A 19,441-nucleotide genomic window follows, 5' to 3' on the forward strand; every position below is an offset into this window, starting at 1 on the left:
CCCTGCTTTCTCGTCTTCTCATTAATCCTCACCCTCCGCACAGACTGTGGAGCTCATCGAGTAGGACCGAACCCTCTGGCATATGTCACCATCAACAGATGGCACCTGCAAGGCTTGGTGCCTGCTCTGAGGTCCCCTGTGACCCTCTGATCGACCCACTCCTGCCCACAGAATCATCCTGCTGTGTGCGGGGTGGTGGTGGGGGCTTACCCACCTGCAGGAAGCAGGTTCCGGGCTGGGTGCCCTCAGGCAAGGAGGCATTGTAGAAAGTCCTCTGGAACTGCGGCTCATTATCATTCACATCCTGCAAGGCCACACTCACTGTGGCAGAGGAGATGAGAGGGGGCAAGCCCCCATCCGTGGCCACCACAATTAGCTGCGGCTGTGGCTCCAACTCATAGTCCAGTGAAGCAGCTGTGGTGATGATGCCTGAAGTGGGGTCGATGGAGAACCAGCGGGTGTGGGCACCTGGGGCCAGGCTATAGGTGACCTGACCGTTGGTGCCCTGGTCAGGGTCCCGGGCCATCACGCGCACCACGAAGCTGCCAGGCAGCGCAACCTCAGGCAGGGGCTCGGGTCGGTAGAGCTGGCGGTCAAAGGCAGGGGCGTTGTCGTTGACATCGGTGACATGCAGCACAAAGGCAGCCTCGGCTCGCAGCGGGGGTGAGCCTGAGTCTGTGGCAGTAACTCGCAAGTTATAGGCATCCCTTTCCTCTCGATCCAGCTGCCGAGCCACGCACACCAGGTAGATGACGCTGTCCTGGGTGCTGAGCGCAAAGTGGCCCTCTCCACCCTCCAGGGACACATTGACATGGGCAAAGTCACCATCGTCTGGGTCTGACACAGAGATTCGAGCAACAAGCTGGCCAGGGGGGGCAGCCTCAGACACTCGGGGGGAGCCGTCCGCACTCAGGAAGATGACAGTCATAGAGGGCTGATTGTCATTGGCATCTCGCACGTGCACCGTCACAAAGGCCGAGCCCAGCTCAGGGTGAGCCCCTCCATCCCGTGCCTGTACCACCAGTTCATGGACCCGCCGTTGCTCGAAGTCCAGTGGCCGCTCCAGCCGCAGCAGCCCCGTGTGTGCGTCGATGGAGAAGGGTCCGTCACCCTCGCTCTGCCTCCGGTTGATCTCATAAGTTACAGCCCCATTGGCACCGGCATCGGCATCAGAGGCATACACCTGCAAGACAGGACTGCCGGGGGCCAGGCTCTCGGACACCACAGCGTGGTAGCGGCTCTGATTGAAAGCTGGGGCATGGTCATTGATGTCCAGCAACGTCACGTCCAGTAGGGCCTGGGCCCTCCGGGGTGGTGAACCACCGTCGTAGGCCTCCAGTTGCAGCATGTAGTGTGAGCGGTTCTCTCGGTCCAGCTCCCCGGTAACTACCAGCTCAGGCACTGGGGCCCCATCTGGACCGGGACGTGTCTCCAGCCGGAAGGTCTCTCCAGCCCCATCACCAGACAGCGCATAGCCCTGGGTTCCTAGGCGGCCAGCGTCTGCGTCACGAGCAGGCTCCAGTGGGTAGCGGGTGCCAAGAGCGGTATGCTCAGGTATCTGCAGGACAGCTCGAGCCTGTGGGAAGGCTGGAGCGTGGTCATTGATGTCAGCCACTCGCACGGTAACTTCCACGGTGGCGCCATCAGGAGTGACTGCAGTGAAGCGGTAGCGATCCCGCCGCTCGCGGTCCAAGACCCGGGCTGTACGGACCACCCCGCTGTGCTCGTCAATGGCCAGGTCTGTGCCCACACCACTGCCCTCCTGGGCGGAGATGAAGTACATGGGAGGTGCTGCTGTGCCCGCTGGAAGCCCTGCACTGATGTCCCCGATAAGTGTGCCCGCTGGCTGCTCCTCGTCAATCTGCAGGTCCAAGCTCCCAGCCTGGCCCCAGGCGCCCGGCACCCCCGCGCCCAGGAGCAGCAGCAGTGATAGCAGGGGTAGGGGCCTGGGGCTCTGCATGCCTGGGCAAGAAGGTGCAATGCCCCGCTCCTTCTGCATGGCAGGGGCAGTCCAGTTGTGACTCGGGCTCCAGCTCCAGGCCAGGCTCCGGGCCCAGCTTGATCTCAGGCTTTGGATCAGATCCAACTTGGACCCTGGCTCCAGCTCACGATTCCTGGCCTGGGAGAAAATCGGAAGCAAAAAGGTCATGATGGGGGAGGAATCAACCGTCCAGGCTGGGGTCTAGGCCACACCAGGACTCAAGCATGCTCAGTGGCCCTGCGTGTGCTGCCTCACACCGTCTGGGGCCCAGGAAGCTCCTCAGGACCCACTCCAGTCTTTACCTGGCAGGTCCCATCCCACTCTGATTCCCGTCCCCCCTCCACCCCCCAGCAGATTGTTTTTTCCTATTGTTCAGACCTAAATGCCTTCAGACTCCCTTCCTTCCATCTGTAGACTTAAACGTGTGGCCAATTCTTTCCCATTTTTCTTCTCATCCAGGATTAATACCTCAATAATCATGTGCTTGGCAACCTCACCCGAATCTCAACAATGTCCTCTCTGCCAGAGCCTTCTACCAACATTTAACTATGCTGAAGTCTCTCTTTCTCTCTCTCTCTCTATAATATATATATAATCTCTCTCTCTCTCTCTCTCTCTCTCTCTCTCTCTCTCTCTCTCTCTCTATATATATATATATATACACCTTTAGCCCTACTTCCCTCTCTATTTAACAAGAGATTGAGCACCTATTATGTGGAGGCACTGGAGACACCTCAGAGAATACAGGAAACAGTCCAGGACTTGGACAAGTAATTAGAAGTGTGATAAGGGCTGTGAGGGAGGAGTGCCGGGAGCTGTGAAGGCATAGATAGAGGAGGGGCTTACCACAGTCAGGGAGTCAGGGAGTGCTTCTCTGAGGAAGCCACATTCAAGTCAGGATCTACTTAATGTAGGTATTTGCTAGACAATGGTGGGCGGAGAAGGGGGATACAGAAACATTCAGAAGAGGGAACTGAATGGGAGGCCTAGAGTCCGCAGTCAAGAAGGGGCTGAGGGTGTCCGGGCAGGTAGGGCACAACGTGTGTGAGGTGTAGAGTGCTGAGGCAGAAGGTATGAAATGGGGCAGGGGCTTGAAGGCCATACTGATGATTCTGACTTTATGCCGGGGACAAATGGAAGCCGTGAAAGCATCTTAAGAGTGGGTGCTGCAATATGGCTTACGTCTTGTGAAGATCTCTATTGCTGCCCCTTTGTAAACAAGGATCACACAGATGGGAAGGTTATCTTAGGACAGCCCTTGTAACACACTTGGGGGAGTCCAGGTGAGGGTGAATTGACGGTGAATTGGATGAGTGTTAGCAATGAAAATGGGGAGAAGCGGATAGCTCTGCCGGACGTTTCGCAGGTAGAACAGGCAGGACTTGATGATGGCTTGAGGCAGGGGATGAGGGAGTGGGAGGAGTCACGGATAATGGGCAGATTTCGGGCCTGAACCATCAGCTGGACCAAGGCAGCCTTAACTGGCCAGAGAGAGAGACAGAAACAAATCCAGGGAAGGGCGGTGCCTCTGTGGCTAAGGGAGCCAGGGCTTCAAATGCTGCTGACGTTCAAGAAGGAGGAGGCCTAAAGCCCCATGAAGGCCTTTAAGGACTGAGTGAGAGCCGAATCCGTGGAGACATTGCCCTCTCTGAAAGGTTTGTTCACTTCCTCCAATTTCTCACCTCTCACCCCCTCCTCCATCTACACAGAGAGTCTTCCTCTCCTGTGACACTGCTTTCACTAAGCTTCCAGTCATCGCTGTACTCTACATCCGATGGACACATTTTTATCTCCTTGCTGGATCATTCTGGAACACTGAAACACTGATCACTGGCTTCTTGAAGCCTAGCCCTCCTGGCCTCCCATGGTGGCTCCCCACCTCTCACTTCCATTGTACTTCTGTGTCCACTCTTCAGTCCCCTGGGCAAGTTCTTCCTCTGCCCTTAAAAACTGGTGCTCCTCAGGACTCAGTCCAGGGCCGCATGTTTTCCCACTTACCACACTGCCTGGGTGATCTTAGCCACTCCCATGCCTTCAATTCAAATGTATCAATCATCTTCTGTACCGTCTATTTGCTGATGACTTTGCAATCTCCAGCTCTGGAGAGCACTGGAGACACATGTCCAGCCATACAATGGACTTCCTTACAATGTATTCCCAACCTTCACCTCAACCTGATTTTCTTCCTCCATTCCCTTTCCTGTGAACAGCACCACCGCTCAGAAACTCTCCTTGCTTTCCTTGCTTTTCTTCAGTCCTGATTTCCAATTAGTCTTCAAAACCTGACCATCTTAACTAGACATGTTTCAAGTCTGCCCTTTCCTATGTTTTCACACTGTTGCTGTCCCAGTCCAAGCACTGTCATCCCTCTTTTCGATTCCTGCCACAGCCCTTTAGTGGTCCCCATGCCTCCTGGATTGGCCCCTCTGATCCATGTCCGCCTGACCAGAGCTATCCTCACAACTCTCACCAAACCAGTCGCGACAAAAGGCTTCCACGGGTTTGCCATCACTGACGGCAGAAAACTGCTGCCCATTATGGACAAAACAATGCAGATGTACATCTACCCAAACTGTCTGCAGTTTCACGGGTTCATGGACACTAGGTATAGAACTTCTCTTCGCAAGACAAAGCCCAACCTCCTTAATATATCTTACTGACCTGAGCCCTGCCAACCTCTCCACTGTGCCCCACATTCACCTTCCCCCACTGCACCCTGCATTCCAACACTAAACCCATCACCTGATCCGTCCCAACTCCTTGCCTTGTATGTACCATGCTTTTGTCCTGAGATATCCTTTACAAGTCCTGTCCAATTGGCCATCCCCTACTCAAACTTCAAGATCCCATTCAAACATCCTGTCTTCTGTGGACTCTTCTATGATATCTCTCTGACCTCCCTGCAGTGCCTACGGTATCCCCTACTGGGCTCTCACTGCCTTAGATGCACACTGACAATAAATTGCACAGCAGCCCTGATTTGTTCATGCGTCTGCCCATCACACCCCTCCCCCTACACCGAACTGAAAGCTCCTTGAGGAGAGCAGCTTGAGGGTCTTAGTTTCTGGTTCTCCAGCAGTTCCTAGAGGTGTCACGAGAGCAGGCGATCAGTGCTGAACAAATGTGCAGAACCTCGTAAGTGCACACCACCACCCTCACCTGCTGACACGGGGAGAAGCGCCCCTGGACACGCCAACTCAGACGACACACACAAACACGTGTGAGCCCGCGCCCCTGAGGCACCATGGTCAGGAGTGTGGCCGTAGAAATGGCTGCAGAAGTGTGTCCTTTGGTCTTTCTAGATTTGCTCTGCTCTAGGACTTCCTGTCCTCCCACGGGATGAGAGTTTCTGACCCTCTACTTACACTTCCAACCCCAATGTCTCCCATCTGTGTGAGGCAATGAAAAGAGCTGGGACTCTGGAGTTTGAGCTGGCTTTGAGTCCAATCTGAGTGTTATTTTCCTAATCTATGTAATGGCCATGTTAATGCCTACTTTGTGGGGTTTTAGGAGAATCACAGGCAATGGAAACAAGGAGCTCAGAGTTGGGCATTTGGTAGATGCTCTCTCCTCGGTTCCCAACACCATCCTTGGCTTCAGAGCTCTAGGATTTACTAAGACCCCTCTCCCCAAGGCTCAAGTCTGTGAAGTCTGTGGAGCTTCCCCATGGAATAACAGATCAGAGGAATTCAGAACAAGAAGGTCAGAGTAAACACAGGCCTGACTCAGAGAGGGGAGAGGCTGTGTGCAGAGAGATGGTGCAGTGGCCAGGGCAGGGATCTAGGCCTAGAGACTGCGTTAGGAGTCAAGGGTTAAGAATTGGTCCTGTTCATTTAATCAGTCAGTGGAGAGAAAGCAGAGTGGGGATAATGGATAGTGAGATCAATGTACTTCTTACATTCTGTGTTAGGATTCTTTGTCCCCAACCCAGAATGTCAGCTGTTTGAGGGCCAGGACTGTATCTTATTCACCTTTGTGTGTAGCACAGAGCACGGCACGTAGCACATGATCAATGCATTTTCTGAATGAAAGGATGTATGAATGGTACGAGGTAAAACTCAGGTGAATGATCAGCCTTGAGGAGGAGGGATTCAGGCCCAGGCAGATGTCCCTTCTCCCAACCCGTGTAGACCCTGGTGCCCTCCCGGGTCCCTGTTCAATGCAAACTCCCCCATACACCCTCACAGTGGATGCACAAAGGTGCCTACTCACGAAGTCACAGACCCACACACAGCCAGGCACACAGATGCACAGACTCACATGCAGACAGGCACACTCAACACACACACTCACATGGACAGGAGCTACTCTAACATACACAGAGACGCCCAACCTCACAGAGGAGCATGTTATCACTCACACAGATGGGCATGTTCATTCGCCTGGAACCTTCCCCCACCCCACACACACGTGCAGGCACACATGGAAACACACACAGGCATGCTTTTGCCCACACAGACACATACACACAGAAAGACACTTTCTCGTGGGCCTCACACACACAGGCGCGTGCGCGCACACACACGCACACATACACACAGGCACACTCACTCACACCCCCTCCCTCTCACGGACACAGACAAACCACTTTCACCCCTGCACAGACTCACGCTGGCAGGCCCGCGCACACACTTGCAGACGCACCCACACGCCGGCATGCTCTCACACACACTGTTGGGGCACTCGTGGTCAGCTCTGTGGCTGCAGCTGTGACCTCGAGGTCCCTGGGGCCTGTCTGGACTATGCTTCATCACTTCCTGCTCCAGGGCTTCTAGTTCCAAACTCGAACTCCAGACTCTCTCCCGAGACTGTCTCATCCCCTCTCCAACTCTCTTCTCAGCACCATCTCCCCATCTGTCCACTGTTTCTCACTGCTTCTTCCCCAAGACTTGCTCCTCCTCTCTGTTCCTGTCTCTTTCCCTCTCCAGGTTTGTCCCATCCCTTCCCCCAGACCTGGCCTAAGCCATCCATCTTGTCTCTTTCCCCAATCTGTCCTGCCCCCTACCCAGATGTATCTTCTTTCTCCCCCCAGATTGGTCACATCTCTTCCCCCACCCAGTTCTGCCTTGCTACATGCCCTCACCCTGTCCCGGTCCTGTTACTCTGTCCTCTGGCTCCATCCTGCTCTCCCCCTCTAGCCCCACATCTGGGCCTCTGGAACCACAGCTGGTTCTCATTAGGAGGGGGAGGGGCGAGACTGTTCATTGGGGCCTGCAATGTGATGTCAATCCCCACCCCCCCCCAGCAGGCTGTGCGTCTATAGGACCTGGGAGCAGGGAGAACATGGGAGAGGAAAGAGGTGGGCTGTGGGGGAGCAGTAGGGGGACCATAAGGGAAAGGGTGCTCCAGAAGGAAGCAGAGGAATGGCCCAAGGTGCAGAGGGGAAGCAGGCTGGGGGAGCTGGCACCTCACAGGTCTCCTCCCTCAACTTCCTGTCCCAGAGCCAGGGAGGGACTTAGACCAGAAAGACAACAGGGTGAGGAGGGGGCTGCAAAAGGCAGATTGGCTCAGAAGTGGAGGAAGAAGAGGGTAGCTTTGGTGAGCAAAGGGAGGTGGAGATACAGGGCCAGGCGTAAAGGGGAGAGGAAGAGAGGCGAGAGTTCTCATGGGGGACCACGGGGAGCAAGACTGAGGGAGAGGGAGTGTGTATCGGCAAAGCAAAGAGCGAGTGGAGTTCATACAGAAAGGGGAGGCAAGTCAGAGACAGGAACAGCTGGGCTGGAGAGGTGGAGGGCAGTAAATAAAGGTGGGAGCTAGGGCTGGGGAGTTGGCGGAAGGGGGTAAAGAGGAGAGGAGGCATTAGTAAGGGAGGAGGGAGGAGAAGGCCGACAAGCTGGCTTCCTTGGATGTCCCCGGGACAACCTCATGGATGGGTGGCCCAGGGCAGTGCCCGGGCCTGGCTCTGTCCCTCCTGAGGACTGGTCTCATTAGGCACCTCAGGGAGAGGCCGGGGATGGATGTGAGCAGAGAAGGCAGAGGGAAGGTTTCTTTTCTGGACTGCTAGTGTGCTGGCAACTCATAGACGGTGCCTTATTTAATCATCTTAGCAACCGTGTGAAGAAGGCATCCCACCTTCCACTGAGGAAACTGGGGCTTGGAGTGAAACAACTGTCCTGAGTTAACACAGCCTTGATTTGATCCCAGGACTATGCACTCCATACTGCCTGAGATTCATGGAGAAGGGAAAGATGAAGCGAGGAAGAAATTTCAGGGGAGAGACCTAGGAAGACAATGGAGGCCTGGAGAAGAGAACCTCTGGGAGGAGGGACACCAAGGACAAGGTGTTTGTAACCCAGGTCAGCAGTAGCGGGACAGAGAGGACACAGAGAAGAAAGATGTGAGGAGGTGAAGTTGACCAGATTTGGACGCCGACCCTTCAGGAAGGGTGAGGGAATGGAGGGGCTCTAGACTGACTCCAGGGTTCTGGCCTGATTACTACTGTGGTGCCATGAGGACAGCACAGAAGAGAAGCCATCTGGGGGCTTCCTGTTGAGGCCCCCCCATGGAGGTGTCCCAAACACAGCTGGATCTGCAGGTCTGGAGCTCAGGAGAGAGGTCTGGGTTGGAGATGGATTTGAACCAATCAAGGAGTAACTCATAGCCATGGGTATGGAGATCCATCAGGTAGGACATGTAGAGCGAAAAGAGAGTTTAGGACAGAGCCCTGGGGAGCAGTCACATTCAAGGGGCAGACTGAGGAGAGCATTATTCTTCTTGGAGGAGAAAGAGAAGGAGGCCATAGCTCAGAAGTTAAAGGAGGGAGCATTTCAACAAGGATGGAGAGATCGATAAGTGTCCAATGCTGCTGAAAGGTCCAGAAAGATGAAGACTGAGAAGTGGCCACTGGTTTTAGCAGTCAGGAGGTCATAGTGATCTTGGGGAGAATCGTTTCAGGAAGAGTCCTAAGGGAGCAAGCCTCCTGCAGTGGGAACTGATAGAGAATGAATCAACTAACAACTAGCCATAGACCAGATGTCAGTATAGATTCATTCATCAACACATGCTTACTGCACTCCTAGAAAATGGAGGCAATGTGTCATGGTGAGGTAGGACCAGACAGTGCTGAAGACATGGACTCTGGGGGCAAACCAACTCTGGGATTTCTCCCCAGCTTCTCACTTGCTAGCTGTGTAATCTTGGGTGTGCCTCTGAAATGCTCAGTGCTTCCATTGCCTCATTTATAAAATAGGGACAGAGACTTCCCTGGTGGTCCAGTGGTTAGGACTTCGCCTTCCAGTGCAGGGGGGGCGGGTTCGACCCCTGGTCAGGGAGCTAGGATCCCACACGCCTCATGGCCAAAAAACAGAAAAACATAAGACAGAAGCAGTATTGTAACAAATTCAATAAAGACTTTAAAAAAATGGTCCACATAAAAAAAAATAGGGACAATAATAATACTACAGTGTACATGCAGTTAGAATAGTGTGTTGCACACAGTCAGCACACATAAGCATGAACACAAAGATGCTTGTATAAGTACACAAGCATGAACTCTTATTACAGTGGTTAAGAAGATGGGCTCTGCTGTCTGACAGACTCGAGTTCAAATTCTGACTCCGCCACTTATAGAGAAATCCTGGGAAAACTGTTTAACCTTTCTAGACCTAAGTTTCTTCTTTTGTAAAATGGGGATTAAAGTGCCTACTTTATATGGTTGATATGAAAGTTAAATGAAAGAATGACAAAAAAACTTAGCACAGTGGCTGGTACACAGTGAAGGCTCAATAAATGTTGGCTGCTATTGCGTGCCAGACAGTCACAATAACCCTGGGATAAGTGTTATTCCACAGCTGAGGAGACTGAAGCTCAGACTAGGTAGCAGAGAAACGTCTGGAACATAGCTCTGATGGACTCCAAAGCTAGTGCTTTCTCTTCCACAATATTGCTTCTCTGCTGGAGGGCTTGGAACAGTCTGATAAACGTTCATTAAGTGGCCAGGCAACCGAACAGGGAAGGAGCCTGAGCAGAGCTGTGCGTAGGAGAGTAACTCCAGCAGTACATGCAAGGTGGGTCGGAGTAGGAGGTGATCAGTGACGAGGCAGTTATGAATCCAGGTTGAGAGTCAGGTGGGCATGGTCAGGTGGTTAGAGGGGAAGTGACCAGAGGATGCTTGGAGGTCTCCAGGAGACAAAGGGAAAAATAGGGGAGGTGGGCCCAGGGCATGTGTGTGAAATGATTCACTAATAGATTTATTCAATAAGTACCTATTGAAGACCTACCATGTGCCAAACACCATACTAGGCACTAGAGACATAGCAGTGACCTGGACAGATCGCGTCCCTGCCTTCATGGTGTTCACGGGTCGGGAGGCCTGGGCAGGGATGGGCAGGGCAGGGTGAGGGAGCTACAGTGGTGGGATGAGCAGCAAGGACCTGGTCTTAAGATCTGACTCTCACAAGTACAGTCCGGGCTGCAGAGGAGGCCAGTGAGGTGGAGCTAGCAGAGAAGCTGGAGACGTAGAGGGAAGAACGAGTCTGGGGAAGCAAGAGGTGGAGGAGAAGGAGAGAGTAGTAGAGGGGCTGAGATCTTGGAAGTGAAATGAACTAAGTTAAGAGTTGAGCACTTAATAGTTGTTTCCTTTCTCAATCCTCAGAACAACTGTCTTACTGTTACCTCCATATTCAACTGAGGAAAGGGAAGCTCAGAGAAGCTAAGGTCATCCAGGTGGTAAATGGTGAGGCTGGGAGGTGTGAGGTGTAGCCCCCCTTCCTTTCCTCCCTTTCCTCCTTCCTCACCAAGCATGTGACAGTGTGTTCTGGGCTCTGAGAGGAAACAGCTCCTTCCATGGAGCAGCTTAGACAGAAAAACATAAACAACGGGGCACTCCACTGTGCTAAGCGAACACAGAGGGGCATCCTGACTCAGGCCTGGGGGTTCTAGGCGGACTGCCGGAACGAGGTGCCCTCTCACCAGGGGACACAGGAACTGAGAAGCCCCTCCTAAGTGGCAGAGGTTGAAATGCCCGGAAGTCAGAGGATTACCTGGAAACACTGACACCGGAGCTGAAGGAAGGGGCAGGCAGCAGGAAACCAGGAAAAAGATGGGATTCAATACCATGAACCCATGGGAGGGGCTTTGTCCAGTGACCTGGACAGATCGCGTCCCTGCCTTCATGGTGTTCACAGGTAGGGAGGCCTGGGCAGGGATGGGCAGGGCAGGGTGAGGGAGCTACAGTGGTGGGCAAAAGGAAAAGGAAGGAGAGGGCACCAGTATCTGGGAAGCTGATACAGGGAGGAGCAGGGGCCTGGGTGCCAGGAGTAGGAGGGTTCAGAGTGGTGTATGTGAGTGGGTGTTCGAGGAAGGAGCAGCCCGCGGCACCTCCAGGGAAGGGGGCCTGGTGGAGCAGAGCAGGTGGAGAGGCACTGTAGTCCTGTGGCCTGATGGCATGTCACAGCTTCCTCGTCTTCCACTCCCTCCAAGAACCCCAACAGGCATGTGGCCCAGTAGATTTGGATCTGCAAATTTCTGGTGTTTGTTAAATATTTGCTAGCTGAATGAAAGGGAAATAAAGTCCAATAGGGGAGCGGAAGAGGATCCAGGAAAAGAGAAGTTCAGGTGAAAGAGAGAGAAGAGGAGAGACAGTAGGATGAGGAAGGACAACTTGTGTGGGAGGGGAGTGGAAAATGAACTAGGTTAAGTTCATGAACTAGAGACTTTCTGTCTCTAGTGGGTAAGTGGGCGTGTGTGAAAATGTCTCTACTGTGTGGGCAGCTGAGACCAGGGGTCAGTCTTCTGAAGAGTGAATGAGGGTGAGGGAGGTGCTGTGAGGTGCCTCATTCATTCATTCATTGTTCATTGCCAAGCATCTGTAGAGGGGTCCGGGGACACGAAGATGAATAATATACAGCCTTGTCATTAAGGATATCCCAGCCCAGGCAGAGAGACAGAAAGGGAAGAGGTAATGACAACAGTGAGACAAGAGGGTCCCAAGCTTGCCTGGTGGTCAGGAGAGACAGGGTTTGAGACTAGAGCTGAGGATGGGAAGGGGTTATCCAGGAGACAAAGGGAGTAAAAGGCTTTTCAGGCAGTACGTGCAAAGGGCCAGAAGCATGGAAGAATGCAGTGTCTTTGGGGAACTACAAGGAATTCAGTATGGCTGGAACTTGCAATGTGAGGGAGCTATGGAAATGGGAGAGGGTGGGGAGGCTGGGGGAGTCAGGTCATGACAGACCTCCTAAGCCTCCTTAAAGTAGAGATCTCACCCAAGACAGTGGTAGGACACTAAAGAATGCTGAGCAGGGAATGCCGTGGCTGGATTTGCACTTTAGGGAGATCCCTCTTGCCGCAATGAGAAGACTGGATTGGAAGAGGGAAGAGTAGACGTCCAGGGAGACAAGTTAGGAGGCTCTTGAAGTAATTCATGTGAAAAGATGGTGAAGGCAGTAGCTGAGGCCATGGATAAAAGGGGATGGGATATCAGAGACAGCTGGAAAGGAAGTAGAACCAACAGGTCCCAATGACTTTCTGGGTTATGGGACATGTGGAGAAGGGAGTGGCTACGGTTAATTTCTGGGTTTGTAGCTTGATAACTGAGTGGGGATGGTGGTTTGGGGGAGGAAGGAATGAGGAGATCAGGTCTGGACATGTTAAGGGGCTTATGGACTCTATAGTAAAGATCAGGTAGGAAGCAGACCTGCAGGTCTGGGGGTCAGAAGAGAGGTGTGGAAGAGATAGATATCTGGGAGTCATCAGCTTATACAGATGATAAGTAAAGCCCTGGAAATGAATGAGACAGATGACCAAGAGGGGTGTATACAGTGAGACAATAAGAAGGTCCAAGCCAGAACCCTAATAAACAGTAACATTTAGGGGCCACCCAAAGGAGCCCCCAAAGCAGACTGAGAAGGAACAGCCAGGAGGTGCTCTGAAAGAGAGATGCACAGATCCCACCCTACTGTATCATCTGCTTTTTTGCCTGTATCCCTTGCCAAGGGTAGGAATAGAATAGTGTCTCCTATTACAGTATCCCCACCACCTAGCAGTGAGCTCATTAAATACTGACAGAATAAAATAGTGGCTCAAAAGGCGTAAGAATGATTCAAAGAGAAAAAAACAGTCAACAATGTTGGACCCTGCCAGGAGGTCAAGCAGTTGAGGACTTCTGAAAAGAGCCCCTAAATTTGGCAGGTGAGAGGTCATGTTCTCTTAGGGAGAGCAGTTACATTGTATGGGGCAGGAGCAAATGGGAAGTGAGGAGCTCTGTGCGGAAGACCCTTGCACAAAATGTGGCAGGGAGGCAAAGTGAGAGAGCGTCTTAGTCAGGTATTACAGGGTTAATACCTGGAGAGGTATTATAACCTAGAAGGTAGGAGAGCCTGGAGGCTCTTCATGTGCTCACAGGAGGAATGGGTACAGAGGGAGAAACTGGACACATGGATAAGACTCAGAGTAATTTGTCAAGTGAGGCCGAAGCGGGTGGGATCCGCAACAGCCGAGGGGATTCAAGCTGGATGGCCTCAATTCTCCGAGTGGCCGACAGACCAGGTGTGTCTGTCACGTCTACTCTTCCTCCCTTTCCTTCAGCCTCCACATCCATTCTGTCACTGAGCCCTTCTGACCCCACTGCCTAAAGAATTCTTGAAACTATCTACTTCCTCGTCCTCTACTGCCACTCCTCCAGTTCAGACCAGCATTATCCCCTCCTGGGTTCCTGCAACAGCCAACCATCCCTTTCTTCCCAGACTCCTCCCTCCAGTCACCACACTGCTGTCAGAGTGGTATTTATAAGACAGATCTGATCCTATCACACCACAGCTTCAAATGATTCGGTGATTTTCAATTATTCTCGGCTTCCATAAGCTTTCATATGGACCTGCAAGAACTGCATGACCTAACTAACCCTTCATTACCTCTCTCAGACTCTGTGACCTGCCCTCACATCATGCTACTAGTGCCAGGCTCACTGGATTGCTTTTTCCCTCAGACATACAATACTTTCTCACATGTGGGCTTTCCATTGCTGCTCCCTAGGCTTGGCATATTTTCCACCCGCTTCACCTCACCTCCACCTCTCCTTTGCTCGGTAGACTCCCTATGTATCTATCAAGCTTAAGCTTAAATGTCACTTCCTTCCAAAAGCCTCTTCTGGTCTCCCTGCAAGGGCTCAGGTTTCCCTGCTATGTGCTGCCATGGTACAGCGCTCACCCCATAGCCTGTAAGCTCCATACAGGCAAGGACCATGGCTATTTGGTTCACCCTTGTAATGCCACCACCTACCACACCGCCTGGCACAGAGTAGGTGCTTAATAGGTGTTTGCAGAATAAATGGTCCAGCGAGTTGACTAATTAATCTGCTGAAAACAATGAGGGATGTAAGGTAAAGGGATGTGAAAAAATAGAAAAAATTTCATCTATTTATTTCTGGAGGGCCCAGTTGAGGGTGCAATTTATAGAAGCGTGAATTTATAGAAGCATAACTTGGTGTGGTTGAGAAATCATTCCAGCTAGGGCTGAGACTTTGTGGGATGGGTGGTCTCAAGGACAACAATAAAACGGAACAAAGAGTGGCCAAGGAGTGGATGAAGTGATGGTCCTGGGCATATAAACTGGAAGGAGAGCACAAAGCCAGAAAGGGGCAGATGAGGACAAAGCAAAGAGGTCAAGGGCAAGGAGTCATTATGAGGTTGAAAAGTAAGTGGAATGGGAGCAAGGGCATCCGGGAGCTGGAAGGACACTGGAGGCTCTGGGCAGAGTGGAATGTAGGAGTTCAGAATTTTAGAGATGGACCAATTATACAGAGTGGTCATGGGAGGGGAGAAGGTAACAGGAGCTAAAGAGCTCAAGAAACTGTGAGGCTACACTTGGAGGAACACTTGGAACCATGGCAGTGTATAGGGTGAGGGGAAGACTGATCTAGGTCCCCAAGTTTTCAGGGAGCTAGAGGGTAAGCCTAGGAAGTCTATGAGTGAGAAGCCATGGTGTTAGTATCGTAAGTTAATGGGAGTTTATTCAGCAGTTGGGACAGCTCAGTCTGTGCTGTGTGCAAGACACCTAAAACTGTGTTTCCTATGGGATATACAAACGGGTGTTGGTAAGGGTGACTGCAACAAAGCCTCCTGTTAGTGTCAGGTCTCTGAGACACCTGCTATGTACAGGCAGTCCTGATGAAGTATAACCTAGAGGATGGGTTGGCTGTGACAGGGTTACCAGGGGATGTATATTGCTGTGGCAGTGTCTCCGGAAAGGTGCTGGCAGCAATGGTGTCTCCCATGGTTTGTGGTGGCCTTGACAATGATCCCGTGGGAATGTGTTGGCTGCACCATTTCTATCGTGGGTGTATGCTGTTCTGAGAGCACCCTCTGTAAATGTGTATTGGCTCTGACAGTGCTTCCGGGGGGTGTGTGATGGCTGTGAAGGCATCTCTTGTGGATGTGTGCTGCCTGCAACTGTGTCCCCTGTGGGTATTTGAGGAGTTGACATAAGCAACAATATTTTTCTGGCCTATGACCCCATGGCTGTGAGCCCGGCCCACGCCACACTGAGCTCATTGTACTTCTAGACCTCCATTTCCCCACCCCCTCCACGTGGGACCAGGCCCGCAGTGACCTCCCTCCGTCCCCTGCACAGGATTCCCATCTAGGCATCCTGGACACAAACTCAACACCAGTCTGGGTGACAGACCTCCAGTTCGGGCTTCGCCTGTCTCTCCTGTTTCTCTTTACTTCTCCCCCCTCAGTTTCTTTGTTTCTGTCTCAGTTTGTCTCTGTCACACACCCATCCTCCACATTCTGACACATGGCTCCCACAGAGGCAGGCAACACACACACACACACACACACACACACACACACACACACACTCCCTCACAGGGACTGGCTCACCAGACACATACTCACTCTGACCCACACACCCTCGGAGTGACACGCACGTACACACGGCCAAACACACACACACACACACACACACACACAACTCCCCAGTGACACGCACTGACTCACACTAGGCGATGCACTCGCGCTCACATTCACATTCGGAGGAGCACACACACACCCTGCCTACACCCCCGGCACACTCACGCCGCCACACATCCGACTCGATGACACACGCACACAAAGACCCCCAGGCCCTGCCCCCACGCTCACGTTCACGCTCGTCCTCGTCCCGCAGGCCCAGGCCCCCCCTCCCCCATTGTCTCCGGCTCCGAACAAAGCCCCCGGCTCCGTCGCCGCCACCGCCGCCCAGGAGAGGCCGGCGGCCCGGCGGGTGCGGCCGGACGGGCCGGGCGGCCGCGGGCACTGACCTCCGCGCGGCGCGGGCTCCCTTGCCCGGTCCTGGGGCGCCGTCCGGCGCGGTCAGCCCCCTGGGCAGCGCCCGCCCGCGCGGGGCCTGGGGCCGCGCATCGTCCGCCACCGCTGTCTCCCGGCCAGCGAGCAGCTTCGGGCGGCCGGCCGGCCGTCGGTTCGCGAGCACCCGCCCGTCGGTCGGTCCGTCCGCCGCCGCCGTCGCCGCCGCCGGGGCGCCGCCTCCTACACAGCCGCCCCGAGGAGGAAGCGAGATTCGCCGCCGCGGCCCCGCGCCCCCTCCCCTCCCCTCCCCCGCCCTCCGCGCGGTAACCCGAGCCCCCGCCCCTCCGCCCGCGAGCCCCCGCCCCCGCCCCCACCCGCGCTCCGCGCCGCTGCCCCCCCCAGCGCCCGCCAGTCCTCCCTCCGCCCCTAGACTTCCCGGCCCCAGTCCCCGGCCGGATCCGGCCCCAGCGCTGCGCGGTTCCCGCGTCCCCGTTCTCTTCCCTTCTCCTGGTCCAAGCGCCCTGTCCCCTTCTCCCATCCCGTTCTCTACATCCTCTCTCCTCGTCCCCTTCTCCTTCTCGTCCTGCTCTTCCATCTTCTTTCCTACCCCTCATTCCTCCACCGTCCCCTCTTCTCCCTCACTGCCCTAATCTCCCTCCCAACCCTTTTCTCTCCATTCCCCTCTCCCTTCTACCTACCCTCTTCTTCTCGCCCCATCTCCCATCCTTTCCTCTCCAGCCCCTTGTTCCCATCCCTTCTCGATCCTTTCTCCTCAGCCTCTTCTCCACACCGGTTCTCCCCATGTCCTTTGCCTGCCCTTCTCCTTTCCCTGTCTCCCCACCTCTTCTCTTCACCTCTTTTCCCCCAACCCCTTCTCCCTGTCCCTTTCTCCCTGTCTCTTCCCCACATGGCTTTCCCTCCCAGTTTCCTTCTGTCATCCCTCTTTCCTCATCCTCTTCTTCCATATTAATCTTTCCATTCTCTCCTCCTGGTCACTTCTGTTTAACCCATGCTCTTTATTAGTTCTCCTTCCCTCACTTCCTCTTTCATCCCAAAGTTGAGGCTCCAGATGGAGGGTTTTGGAACGAGGAGATTTAGGGATGGTGGTCTCACTCAGGGTATACTCCTCAGAAAAGGAAAGCGAGATGGAAACTAGGCAAGGAGGTGGGAAGGGGCTTGAGGGGCCAACTGGCAGAGAAAATGGAAAGAAGTAAATCAGAGGCAGACAGTATTAAAGAACTGGAAGAGTTTTGATCCCTCCTCTTCTGTCCTTCCTGTGACTGAATATATCGGCTGTGAGTCCAAAGGTATTCTGACTTGAGACATGTGCAAATGGTACAAAGAAATCAGGAACTTCTGGGGTGAGAGAACACACTTTCAGTTAAAGCAGAAGGGAGTGTGATTTTGAAAAAGAGGAGTGAAGAAGAGGCTGGAATCCTTGATAACATCCAGGTTTCTGGCTTGGGCAGCTGGGTGGATGGTGGTGACATTCACTGCGTTGGACAAAAGGAGCAGGAGTTGCTTGCAGGAGGCTGACTTAGAAAGATGATGACTTTCAATTTGGGCTGCTAACTTTGAAGTGTCTGTCGGGTAGGTAGGTCTGCAGCTTAGAAGAGTGGTCTGGGATGGACATAAATATTTGGGAGTCATCTGCAAATACCGTATAAGCTTGAATATAGGGTGAGGTTTTTGCTGTTTTGTTTTTCTAAAATCATCCCAAGGAAAGAGGGAGTAACCTTATATTTGAGTCTTTACAAAGTCTCTCATATTACAGGGTTTGCTTTCATTTACTTTATTTTGAACAACAAACCACTGGATAAAGCAGTATGGTATGGTGACTAAGCTTGTGGACTCTGGGGCCAGACTGCCTGGCTTGGGGTCCAGACCCTGCCATTTACAAGCTGTGTGGCTTTTAAAAAGTTACTTAGCCTGTCTCTGCCTCAGTTTTCTCATCTATAAAGTGGGGCTAAGGGTTAAATTATTTAATATATATAAAGTGCTTCGTACCTGGCACATAGTAAGTGCTCCATAAATGCTAACTATTTTTACTGTTTGGGCGAGACCCATTAACCTGAAATGTCCTCAACAATGCTATTTTGGATGCCTGTATAGGTCATTTCCCACGGAATCAATAGTCACAGCTTTGATAGCTATTCCTGGTAACAGTCTCACAACTGCATGTGTTGAATGTTTCTAAATATGCTTTATAAAAAGTGCCTTTAAAAGTAATACTGTAGTACTTGGGAGGGGCTTCTAGGCTGCTGGAAATATTCTCTTTCTTGACCTGAGTGATGTTATATGGATGTTTTACTTTGTGACAATTCATTGAGCCAAACACTTATGACTTGGGCCATTTTCTGTATGAATATTATACTTCAGTAAAAAAAATTAACAATTAAAAAGTTTTTTTTAAAAGGCAAAACATTAAGTGACTTTTAGAGGTCATGAATATATTGCAGGATGCATGCCAAACACCAGCTGCCCTAGAGTGATGCAAATGGGGACCTGTGACTTGGGATACAGTTTCCAATGACTGCATCACAAATGGATTCAAATTGTGCTGTGTCCTCTCCGAAATTCTCCACGTAGACTGAAGAGAAGATCATCTGTTCTGGAAAATAGGTAAGATGGCTGAAAAAGTGACCCTCATAATGAGAAAGACGCTGCTCTGGAGAACTCATGTTAAAAGTATACATTAAATTGTTTATGGAATTATGAGAATGGAAAGAAAGGAATATTTATAAATGAATATATTACTTATAAATATTTATACTTCATGATGATATGTGAATTTAAATATATGTATAATAAAGTGAATTAACCGATAGAAGTAAACTTTTGGTTGTTTCATCCTCATCCCTGAAGGTATACAGTTTCAGAGTGATCAAAAAGCTTTTTGGATTTTCTCAGTAGGAAAATGAGGAATCACCTTGGGTTTGGGTTGGCTTATATGGGAAATGTGATAAATGGTAAATGAAGCTAAGGGAGTGAATAAGATTTCTCAGGAACAGCATGTACACTGGGAAGAGAAGGGGGCTAGGCAGACCCTAAGAAGCTCCAGCACTTAAAGGTTGAGGAGAGGAGGCACAGCCTTCAAAGGAGAGTGAGAAGGAGTAGCCAGAGAGGGAGAAGAAGGGGAGGAGGCAGTGCCAATGAAGCCAAGGGAAAGCCAAGGGAAGCCACGGGACAGAGAGTGTTCATCAGGGTTGACTGACACAGAGGAGGCCAGGGAGGC

The 19,441-nt window shown here is 52.3% G+C and overlaps 1 protein-coding gene across 1 annotated transcript in view; it reads right to left on the reverse strand.

Moving 5' to 3' along the window:
• The window catches only part of DCHS1 (dachsous cadherin-related 1), a 35,186-nt gene extending 18,705 nt beyond the window's left edge, over positions 1 to 16,481 (reverse strand). The window contains exons 1-2 of the mRNA XM_033862448.2: positions 16,221 to 16,481; positions 215 to 2,119 (exon numbers count right to left, since the gene is read on the reverse strand). Of these exons, the coding sequence (XP_033718339.1) occupies positions 215 to 1,999 (1,785 nt within the window). The 5' untranslated portion in view covers positions 2,000 to 2,119; positions 16,221 to 16,481. The remainder of the gene's footprint in view (positions 1 to 214; positions 2,120 to 16,220) is intronic.
• Between the last annotated feature and the right edge of the window lie 2,960 nt (positions 16,482 to 19,441).

The sequence above is a fragment of the Tursiops truncatus genome, chromosome 8 (genome assembly GCF_011762595.2).
Source record: "Tursiops truncatus isolate mTurTru1 chromosome 8, mTurTru1.mat.Y, whole genome shotgun sequence".
In the NCBI taxonomy this organism is placed as follows: Eukaryota; Metazoa; Chordata; class Mammalia; order Artiodactyla; family Delphinidae; genus Tursiops; species Tursiops truncatus.